Below are 12,153 nucleotides of genomic sequence, written 5' to 3'. Positions count from 1 at the left end.
CCAGGATATATGGTAAACACGATTCCTATCAGCGCTTAAAATGCATATAATTTATATAAAAATGCTCCAAAGCGGAAACAGGCGGCTGTGGCTGATCTGAAGGGGGCGGGAGAAGGTGCTTTGGAATTAACGGGTTCCAGTTGGTCGGCGAGAGCGTTGTCTTTGTTTGGAGCAAGGGAGCATGCCCAGTTTAAGCCATGCCTACTTAAGCATGTCATCCAGTACACGACCTCGGATCACCTCGATAGCATAAATGCATCGTAAAATATTCTGTTCTTTCAGATCCTTTTTTCTTTGCGCCAGCGGTAAACTCCACCCCTATGCCAACGCGTTCTCAGGAGCAGCATTGGTGCTAACGTACCATAGATACATTTTGACTGCATGCATCATTAAGGACTCGAGATATTTCTTGCCTTCAGTATGTAGAACATTTTCCAGTTTATTTCGGAAGGTGTCTTTCATACTATTTGGTGCTCTTATCTTTTACAAACAAGTTAACCAGCGTCCACTGAGCGGTCACCTTACATTTCTTCTAAGTAGTTTATGTTAAATCCAGCACTCAGTAGCCTGCTCGTCTTCTCGGGTAGCGCAGCTAGCACAACACTCTCGTCCACGCGCATGAATCATTTTTTGTCTCATCTGCTACTGCAAATATAATTTTCACGACACGAAGTGCTGCCATCTAGCTCTTCTCAGGGCCTTCATTGGTCTTCACACGGCGTGAACGAAGTTAGAGAATTTCTTTGGAGGAGAAATTCGAGGCCCGTGTACTGTGCGATATCAGGGCACGTTTAAGAACCCCAGATGGTCGAAATTTCCGAAGCCCTCCACTACGGCGTCTCTCATAGCCTCAGTCGCTCTGGGACGTTAAACCCCATAAACCAAACCAAATCAGTCTTCATTGAAGGTTGAGGTCGCCGGGCTTGTTCGGCAGGTAGTGATAGTTTCACCTGCTTACGCGTCAGAATTCTTGTCTTCTGCTGCTTTTATCCCCTTCACCTTGTGTGCCCGAAAAGGCCTCCTGATACCTTCCATGCCTTTGTCCTACTTTCTTTTGTTTCAAACAATGTTCGACCTCTGCTGTTGACGTGAGAAGGTAGCCGGCTAAAAATATACTTAGCTTGTCCTTTTTAGAACTAAGGTCTCTGCCAGTGATGAGAAGTTATCTTACCATGCACACCATCTTTTCCATATACGGTTCCTTTAAACTTACCACCAATGCTACATATTTAAGAAAGCTTCAACGTAGGACTTGCTGCTCTGTCCTTACAGCATTAATCGTTGCTGCAACTTATTCTTGTCGTCTTAAAGTAGTCATGCTCTTTCTAAAAGCAAACCTTCCTTCTTTTTCATTGCAGAATATGGAAAAAGCCAGAACCTTGTGGACACGGTGAGTGACATTTCCTGCCCTCTCTTCCCTTTCGTATTTTCTTTTTTCTCTTTTTTCACGTAGAAAAGGAAGCATTCAGTCATCGGAGTTACGTGCAACGTGTGCATTTCACACGCTTTACACTCGGAATGCTGCCGCTGCGGTACATCCTATGCAATCGGAGGTAAAAACATGTTTCAAAGGAAGAGCATCAATCTGGGGCTTATATACTCAAAATTAGTCTACAACATCGGTTACCTCTAAATAGAGGGAACAAATAACCGACGATTCCTTACGTTAGCAGAGTGGGTGGCTAGAGAAGGTAAATTTGGCCACCCTGAGGCCGATGAGACACTATTTCTGGGCACACCGGGCACATTCTTCCGAAATTTTCATTAGTTACACATGCAACTGTTGACAACTGCTGACTGTTGACAAAATTCGTTGCTTAGGCTCCCCTTTAGCATCACTACTTCATATTCTAATGCCGCTTACTCATCTCATGATAAGCCATTTTCTCTCTCTGAACTCGAGTAAAAATTACACAGAACATAGCTCAAAATTATCATTCGTAAGCTCCTTGTACCTTGCTACCTGTCAAAGATATTTTGCGACATGCATATGCCTGTGATCAGGAAAAGAAGGTAATCAAGCAGCTATAGCAATTTCTTTTATTTAATTTTTACGACTGATCAGCAAATGTGTTAACCCAAATGAACGAGCCTTAGTTTTGGAAGAAGCACTGTGCTTTTGCTGAAAAAATAAGAGTAGTTTATCGCAAGAGGTGCGAAATGTCGCTTTTTCGTGTTTCCTAAAATTGAAAGCTTGGATACGGGCAGAATGAAACCAGATTATTCTGACCTGAATTTTTTTTCGGTACTTATATGCAAATCTTCTTTTGTGAAGCTAGGAGAAAAACAGTTTTCTCCCTTGGAATTCTGCAGCGAAAAAATAACAAACGTTGTTCTGCAAGTAGTGCCTTCCATAAAGAACAGATTCCAGGGCAATACTGAGGCAAGAAGGAATACGACCTTGGCACTGTAAGATATCAGTGGTATTTATCACTCTTTTTGCTACCTTCTGGGAACATTTTTGCCTCTAGAAAGGTAATTTGTGTTACTTGTTAGTGGAATTTGATGGGATTTAAAAATTGGAAAGAAATGAAGAACTCGAACTCGCATTTGAAAACTCCCATCGGCGATTTTTTTTTTAATTTCTCTCCGAGAATTTTAGTTCTTGGTAATTCTAGAGAATCGATAAAGTGTTGAATTATATTGTTTTCAACCATAAAGGTCCAAAGCCGACCATGTTTTCTTCAGTTGCCATTACTGGATGTGGTCAACTGGAGTAACGCATAGGCACAGACTGCAGCCGGAGGACTCATAATATCCGGAGGACTCATTGATTATATGTCCCACACTACGCCTGCGCCTGAAACTTGCTACAAAGGCATCTCCTTACCCCCGCGAAACTAATCATATTGTTAATTTGCGTTCTAACTTATGTTTTTGTGCCCTTTGAGGACCTCGTGTCGCAGAAAGGCCGGCGACGTCGTCGGCTTCTTTGACCGTGCGTGAAAATTCCACGAAAAATCACCAGAGGCGAAGTAGGGGTTTTTCAATCAAGTAACCTTGTGACGTCACCACAACACACCCTCCAGATTGTGAACAAACTGCTCACTGTGGCAGGTGGTATTGGGACTGGAGCATCTCAGCCTGCTGCCACTGTTGCGCAGAGCTCAGCCAAGAAACGGTCGAGGCGACGGTGAGTCAACGAAACGTTTATGTACAATATGTACAAAGGCTTTACATAATCAGCACAAGGGTCAAGAGCACAACGGCGTAGGGCGATGCCACGGGAGAGCGTCTCTCTGGCGAGATGTCTCGTCTGCTACCTATCTGCTGCTCCGGCTCAGCGCGGCTCCGTTTTTATAGCCTCTGGAGACCGTTGCAGCAGCCAGCCGTTCAAACCCTCCAATCAGGTCATGCCACTGGTTACAGTTTGAATTGGACGAATTGGCGAGAGGTGTTCGGCCGTTGAAGGTTTGAAGCCTGGAAAGGCCGGCCGGCGAAGCGTCGTATGAGTCTCGAGCCCACGCTAGTGAGTTGAGGGGGAAGGGACTGCGCCAGGCGATCCAGGATGAATCATGCTGCAAGCCACGACATGTCGGAGAGCCCGGGCTTGCTTTGAGCAACGGCGGGCGTACGGTGCTGATTTCCACGGAGGCCAGTGGGATGTGTGCTCGCGAGCACGACAGTGGCAGTCACATTAGCGATTGGTCGTGACAGTTTGGTCGTAAAGAGCAACCCGGGACTCACAGGCCCAGCACCTGCCATCGCAGGGCAGTGGTGCATCGCTTAACCGCTGCACCACTGCACCAGGAGAGGTATGAGGACTCCCAGGGATCTATGAATGTACATAATGGCCAATTCCGCATATGCGGGCTTTCACTCATTAGCGCTAGCGCGTCATACCCTTAAGGCGGAGCTTGAGTGACCCCTCCAGTATTCTTTTTTTTTAGATCACATTGAAATATGACAAGGTCAGTTGCTGGGCGAGTTGGTTTCGATATTCCATGACTACAGCGCAACGAACGGGACAAGAAGAAGGACACAGCGCTGTGTTGTGTCCCTGCCTGTGGCCTTCTTCTTGTCCCGTTCGTTGCGCTCTATTCATGGAACATTGGAATAGCCGGTAATGAGCCGGCCGACCGAGACGCCAGTGCCTGTGGGAATAGAGCAGTCGACATCATCCCGGTCAGAGATTACACATCTTTGCGAAAACAAATAAAATGTTTGTGGCAGAAAGAATGGTCTTCTGCGCTCTAAATTAAACTCCACAGCATTAAACCCGTCTTCAAGGAATGGCGGAGTGCCGTGCACCAGGAATGGTTCTAAGAGGTGGTCCGTGCAGTCTGCGAATTTGCCATACACAGCTAACTGACAGTCACCTCTTAAAAAAGGAGGACCCACCGTTCTGTGAAGAGTGCTTAACATAGATACATGTGTTGCACTGATACTTATCAGTTTGTCCACATGGCGCTTCTACTTGGCGATGAGACTCTTGTTTCATACACACAAGTGTTAACTTTCTTGAAAAGTATACATGTCTTGAGCCGTATTTAACTACTATTCTTTACCGAACTGACTTCTGACTATATTTTCTTAATTTATAACCTTTAGCCTCAATCACCCCGCTCTTGACGCACTATGACCTACCTTGTTGATGTGCTATAAAACCCCAAATTCATTTCTATGGGCAACCTGCAATGACCAAACCAGACGGCGCCACTGGTTCTCAGCCTTCAACGCCGCTAGTGCCGGCGCCGTGTAACTTGAAGCGGCCGGCGCGGACGGGTTGTTTTCGAAGCAGCCGCCGAGCAGTTGAGTAAGGCGCTTTTGTTGCGAAAGCAACACTACGCGATTTGCCGAGCCATTTCGCTGAGCTGACGAAAGGCCATACTGCGCATGCGCGAGGAGCAGTGACGTCACACGGCGCACAGCTGGCGCGCGGCCGCCGTCGCTGCGCAGGTGACTCAGAGGTGCCGCCGCCACCCTCGCCAGTTGCGCATGCGCAGTAGCGGCGCGTAGCTAGCGTGCCGGGGGCAGCCGCCGCTGCCGCGCGCTCTCCATCGCCTCTCTCTCTCTCCTTGATGCTTTTGCAATCCCCCAGGTTTAGCCAGATCTAAACAATTGCCAATTTTATAATGTTCTAGCGGTCATTCTTTCAGGTTTTAAGGTCATTTAGGGCGGTTTCAAAAACAGTAGGCAACACTTGACCAGTACTTTCTCTAATTTCGACTAAGGACGTTATGCTTGTCTACCAACAGCTTACGTATTTTAGCTTCTTTTCTCTATTTATTTGTTTTTTTATCTTGTGACTCATGAGGTTCATTTTTTTTAGAGGCGTCCTTCATAGCCTGAGTTTCTTTGGGACGTTAAACAGCCTACAACCATATACCATTCTTTTTATCATATGCGCTCCACTAAACACAAATAAAACTGACCTTTAAATATACCTCCCCACCTCTGTATATATCTTGCTAGGAAGCATGGAGAGGGGGAGGAAAAGTAGAGAGAGAAATGAATCAATAAGAGAGAAATTGCTAAATGAGCCTCCCCCCCCCCCCCCCCCCCCTTGGCCTATTGGAGTTAGGGTCATGAATTCGACTTCGAACTGACTACTGACTACGTATCTCAGAAAATAGTTCAGTAGCATGTTTTTGTTTGTCAGCTTTGTTATTAAGTCAAAAAATGAATACGTTCGCTTCTTCGCGGCGTTCCTGTAGGCCTGAAGAAGATCTCAATTTTTGCGCACTCTTAGGGTATTTACAGGTCATACAGCTTGCCATCAGGTTTGCAGACCACTTAGGTAAACTTTCGCAGCGTTTTAATCATGCATGGCCCCATTAAATATAACTTAGACCGAAGGTCCCTGCCTTTCCTCTTATTCCTCCTACTCCTCCTCTTAGACCGAAGGTGCACGAAATTTTATAGTTGCGGTTTATGCTTGCCGTACTTCAAAATGCGGCAGGAAAGTTCTTAATGGCGGCAATATAAAGATTACCTGCATACGTTGTCAAGCTAGAGCCACTTTTTCCCTCACCAAATGCATGTGTTGTTGAAGAGATGTAAAAAGTTTGAATTCAGTTGTCACCACGAAATGTAGCGGCAACTAAGGAATCGAAAAACATGTTCAAGATGCTCTGACTTCTTCACTGTTCTTAAAGTTCGAGCACGAGTTGCAATCCCCGTTCTAGCACGAACTGAAGACTATAAGTATTCACAATCACTACAGGAGGGTCGTATTTATTTTGGCCATTTTTTATGCGAAGCATACTACTTTAGCTACCACTTCAGCCCTTCACCGTGGTTATGCGCCTCCAAATCACGTGATACATGACGTCACACCACGTGACACGATGACGTCACAGTAGAGAAACGGGGGCCCACCTCGCGCCGACGCTGTGGTTGTGCGCCTCCGACTCACGTGACACGATGATGCCACACCACGTGACACGCTAACGTCACGGCAGTGGAGAAACGGGGGCGCACCTCGCGCCGTCGCTGTGGTTGTGTGCCTCCAAATCACGTGACACATGACGTCACACCACGTGACACGATGACGTCACGACAGTGAAGAAACGGGGGCCCACCTCGGGCCGTCGCTGTGGTTGTGCGCCTCCAAATCACGTGATACATGACGTCACACCACGTGACTTGATGACGTCACGACAGTGGAGAAACGGGGGCCCACCTCGCGCCGTCGCTGTGGTTGTGCGCCTCAAATTACGCGCCACGATGATGCTTCGCATTCTCCAGGCTTAACCAAGTTAAGCCTCAGCCATTTTTATTTTTCTCAGTAGTTCTTGCAACGCACTAGCCATGTGTGGGAGCTTGGCTGTTTTGCTGCCAACAAGCTGGACACCTCTTCAATAACCAGACGAATTCTCAGGCAGTGAAGGCATCAAATTTCTTTTATTTAAATCTGTTTCTGTGCAGGTGATTTCATATATATCGTCACAGAAATATCGTACATTGGGTTACATATTGCTTGTTGTACAGCTCTGTAAACCAAGCAATCCAGTTAGGAAGCTGCACGTTCAAAATGCACTCGTTCAGCAGCATCCCATCTTACAGAAAGGAGAACCTCTACTCTGCTCAGCGCCGCGCGCGTCCCGGCTGCTTGGAGTTTCTTACTGACAATTTAGCAGCGCTGAAGTTTGCACGTCTTGCCCAGAGGAGCATCCGTCGAGCCCGAGATGAACTTCGGCAACACCGCAGTCGCGCTTAATCCGCACTCTCTAAACCCCCCGCGGTCAGGGCGCTAATGCGGCCTACTTTTTAGGTCGAGCAGGCCACGCTTGTCGCTAGGTCGTCGGGAATTAGATTTTTGCTCCCGGAGTTTCTCTCAACCTTTCAGGCACCCAACCCGCACACCAACTGGCATAAGCAAGAGTGCCGCGCTGCGCACCGGATTCGCCAGCCTCTGTAAGCAGCGTCTCGCGCAGACGGAGAGAGTTCAAAGTCTGAAGCCGCAGAGGGCTGCAGGCGCCAACTCTAAATTCTCCCCAGATGGCCAGACGCCCGTCGCCGGTCTGGCAGGGGCGCTTTCGGTTCCTCCGCACGCTTGCTCGGCTTCCACCGGTCAACAACCGAACACAACAGAAGCGGAACCACGGAAGCGAGATTACGCAAGAAGAATGGCGCCAAGAATTTTCCCAAAGGTCTCCAGAATCGGCCCTCGCCCGGCCTCAAGCATGCGCACACTTCGCTTTTGTTTCCGCATTCCCTCTCCGCTGGTTTTGCTCTCTGCCCGGCCGGTTTGGTTCCGCTCTTGCCGCCCTGTTGTCGTGGCGCGGCGCAATAAACATCGCCTTGGAGCCGGGGGCTAAAAACAGCGCCGCGGTTTCTCGGGATTGGATTCGCAGGGCCGAACCTGCACAGAGCATACGAAAAGCATGCTGTGCAAAGACCAGCCCTACTGCATGCTCGATTCGGTGTTCAGAGGAGAGAGAGAACAAAAAATGGCCATGCAAAGCAGAGCGGGGGGAGAGTAGCTTTTTTCTGTTACTTTTTTAGATAGAAAACAGCCCTATAGAAATGGCATTTTCAAGAATAGGGGCAAGCTGTTTCTGTAGATGAACAACAATATAGAACTTTACGTATACGCTGTGTATTCGCAGCACGACATACTGAGCTCAAAAGACCGTAAGTGTTTAAACTGTGCGGCAAATTATGATACCTGTGTGTTGAAATAAGGCCAAAGTCACGGTCTGCTTGGTGCTTACAACTCGATGACGCGCAGGTAAATGGTAGTTATTCGTTCTATCAGGAGGATTTCGAGACTGAATGGAAAGAACATAGTAAAATGCTCAACTTTAGTTTGCCTGGAAACAGTCCCATTAGCAGCGCTCTACTGCGGATTTATTTCAAATTAGTTTCATTCACTGCAAGACAGAACCATGCAATGAAATATTTGTGTGCCGTTGGGCACCTTTGCTCTTCCATTGGCCTATTCAGGAATGGTAGAGACGCAAATGACACACCTCCGCACGAATTCAGGCTGACCGCAAATATAACGCAGGAATTTTGGCCAAGAGACGGAATGCAGAACAACCGCAAGCAACTAAAGGAGCAAATTTACGAAAATTCATTGCATCAGTTGTCTCCATGAATGTGTAATTCCATATCTGTGCCCATGTACAGTAAAGCCATAAATGCCAGTCAATATAGATGTAGTACAAGTACTGGTCATTTTTAACCTCAAGAAAAAGAAACAAACTCACAATTTGTCGGAAAAATTGTCCTTCTGAAGAAAATTATGAAATAAATTATCATCACTTTAAGTGGGCAAAAAAGTATTTAATCGCTACCCTAGCTACGATATGCTCACTATATTTGTTATCAAGCCGGACGCGTGCGTAATCAACAGCATTCATTCGCAGCTCAGAATGCAGTCCCCTTTTATTACAATTATGTGTGTTTTACTACATCGCCAAAGTAGTTAGGGGCTATGTGAGATGCATTAGAATTTATTACAACCAAATAAATAGTTGTTTTTTTAAGCCATTCTTGATACTTATTTTAAAACTATTCTAGCAAAATAAAAACCGTACTGGCTTCTCATTTCCGCAGAGTGAGAAAACTGCTTATTTTATAGCTTGTCTGCTAACAAAAGTTCATCGTTTATTCATTCTTTGAAATCATTCGTGAAGGTGTGCTTTTGTAATTTTCTTTGATATTCTGACGACAGCGGTCCTGGACGGGTAAGCTTTATGGTATCCTATTAGTTTCATCCAATAATGCTCAAAATTTGACAAAAATATCTTCAGCTTTAACTTCACCACGTGAGCACTGGAGAAGTTATTTTTACGCGTTTCAAAATGTGGAAAGTAAACAAGCAAAATATAGGTAACGCCAGCTGAAATAACGGCAGAAAAAAATTCTGATACAAAATTATTCAAACAGCGATTAACCTGTCATTTATGCTGTTTCTTTGTGGCCGTAAAAAAAATTAATAATTCTGTCGCAACAATGAGTAGCTTTCTTTAACTTAGGATAAGCTGAAAAATGTTTTGAGAAAGTGCAATACTATACAACCTACAGAGGTTTTTAAGCTATAAAAAAATAACTCCTGAGTTTTCTCGATTTTCATTAATTCCCTTTGATAACATCTTTTCTTTAATGCACGGGTGTCATTTGCAGGCCTTTTCTTGAACCCTTTCACAATTTCTGTGTTCCCGCCACATTTCTTTTCAGCTATGAATGTGGTGAACCTGGTGTCTTTAGTCTAAAACATGTATTCCGGTTCACCTCCTTCTCTTTCTGCCGCTTCTATTGCTTTCATCTTTTTCTTTTGGTATGCTTGTCCACTATAACTACCACTTGTCAAGCATAGCGACATTGCTCAATAAATAAATGTTCTCACAGGAAAGGAGTGCTGTGCTGACATACGCCGATTTATGATTATGGTATGTCTGAGCCAAACACGCTCGTAGGCCGCCAACGTAAGAACAAGAGTAAGGCCTTTCGACCACCGTGTTCAGTGCCCCTATAACAAAAACGAATTGGTAGCAAACAGTTATTGGTTTTAAACCGATAATTGCAAAAGCATGAGTACTTTCCCATGTTATAGAGGTTGACAATTGCTTATTCTGAAGATTTGTTATGCTTGCTAGCTCTACAGTGTTGTTTCTTCATCTCCGAAAGCCGACGGCCTCATCATTTCCGTTCACCATGTCGACGAGACAAGTTACCGCCTGCAGTATATTTGTTAAATACGCCCAGACTGCAGATTGCTGGCAAACGATCACGCCCAGCTCACTCGCTTTCTCTTCAATGTGGGGACAAGTTCACTGAAATAAGCCGCTTTGAGTACTGCGCCAGCCTGCGTGCTGGCTTTCTGCGTCTACTCGCTAGCCTGTCTTTAGTAAAGTAGACTTTATAACGAACCAAATAACCAAAGGTTATTGGGTATGTACGGCATCAAATCATTTCTGCTTCAACGTTGAGTTTACATGCAAACAGCAGGGAAAGACATTGCGAATCAAGGTGCAACAAAAAGATCTGTTATTTAACTGGTACGGTCAAAAAGCGAATGGAGAAGGCATTATGTGCACAAAGTTTCGATAACGATACCGCCCTTATATATGTAGTAATATACAGGGTCTGTTCTGAAAGTAGTAGGACTGGTTTTTTCCTGGGCGAACGGGCGGACGAGAGGTGGTCTGCGCGTGCAGGATCGTTGAAGGGGGATATTGGGAATGCTGGGGAAAATCGGCAGTCGGCTCTCGGCCGTTGATGAGAGGAGGTCGCTTGTACTGTGAACCCCTGTCTAAACGTCTCGTCACGCCGAATCATCGAGCGTTTACTGGATCAGCGATACACGAAAAAATTTTGAGTAAATCTTGGTAAAACGGGCAAAGAGACTCACAACATGATTAAGGAGGCCTACGGTGACGCTTCCATGGGTAGCTCAGGTGTTTTTTGAGTGCCACAAGCTGTTCCGAGAAGGTAAGGAAGGAGTGGAGGAAGACGACCGCTCCAGACGCCCTTCGACCAGCAAGATCAACGAAAATGTGCAGCGAGTGAAACATTTACTTAACAGTGATCGTAGAATGAGTATCAGAATGATTGCTGATCACTTGAGCATTCCTCAAACCCAAGTGTTTGAGATCGTGACAGAAAACTTATCCCTGAGGAAAGCGTGCACGAAGTTGGTGCCGGGAGTGTTGTCAGAGGAGGAAAAGGCCAACCGGTAAGATCTTCTTCATCATGTGAATGAGGACCCCGATTTTTTGCCCAGCACAAGGTGGCAACGCTGCCTCAGCCCCCCTATAGTCTCGGTTTGGCCCCGCCAGACTTTTTTCTATTCCCGAGAATAAAATCGATGCTCAAGGGAAAACATCACGGATCGGTAGAGGTGGCTCAACAGGCCGTTACGAGGGAGCTAAACATCATTCCGGTCCAGGCTTTCCTGGAGGCGTACGAAAACTATAAAAGTCATTGGCAGCAGCGTGTAGATGCGGAAGGGTGCTACCTTGAAGAATTTTGTTTGAAAAAAATGAGTCCTATTACTTTCAGAACAGACCATGTATGAAGCGTGCGTTTGGTCATGTACAAGCGTCTGGTTCTGTTTTTTGAAAACTGACTGCAGTCTTTAGCAGCAGCTGCTCAGCTCGTACTCTTACAATTCGCCCATCCTTTAAATACAGAGTTGCACCCTAAAACTCTATCCTTAGTTACCTTTAAGCAACCATCCTTCAATCATTTTTCTTTCACGTCTCCCACTGATATAGCTTGCCTTCGTTATTCCTGAACCAAACCGCATCAAAGATGCTGATCTCTCCGCCATCGACATCCATATAGATTCTGCGAAATTCCCATAAGTGCGCTAAACCGCATCTTTAGACTTACCACCTTGCACATGGGCCATCATTTTGTGCGTATTTTATTTTAATTTATTTATTTATTCAGAATACCCTAAGAGCCCAGCAGGGCATTACATAGGGGGGGGACTGATGCAAAACAAACAAGCGTGCGCAAATTTTTTACATAAGAGCAGAAAAAGAAGCAAGCAAAAATACACATGCAAACAGGGTAAGAAACATTTCGAAGAATTTCATAGAATACAACTACAAGGGATACCAAAATCAGCACTGACCAACAATAAATATAAAACGCACAAAAAAACAGCTAAACTATTATTGGTGGAAAGACATGTTAGTAAAGCAGGCTGAAAAAGTGGCAAGTTTGGCATTGACTCAATGCTAGATGGCAAGG

General features: G+C 45.6%; 1 protein-coding gene across 1 annotated transcript in view; it reads left to right on the top strand.

Annotated features, from left to right (window-relative positions):
- The window catches only part of LOC149338485 (uncharacterized), a 199,353-nt gene that overhangs the window by 107,252 nt on the left and 79,948 nt on the right, over positions 1 to 12,153 (top strand). Inside the window, exon 2 of the mRNA XM_089547718.1 lies at positions 1,359 to 1,390. Within this exon, the coding sequence (XP_089403844.1) occupies positions 1,359 to 1,390 (32 nt within the window). The remainder of the gene's footprint in view (positions 1 to 1,358; positions 1,391 to 12,153) is intronic.

The sequence above is a fragment of the Amblyomma mixtum genome, chromosome 6, assembly GCF_055824585.1.
Source record: "Amblyomma mixtum isolate Tamu chromosome 6, ASM5582458v1, whole genome shotgun sequence".
NCBI lineage: Eukaryota > Metazoa > Arthropoda > Arachnida > Ixodida > Ixodidae > Amblyomma > Amblyomma mixtum.
The sequence above is the reverse complement of the archived record's forward strand: the minus strand, read 5'-3'. Positions and strand labels throughout refer to the sequence as shown.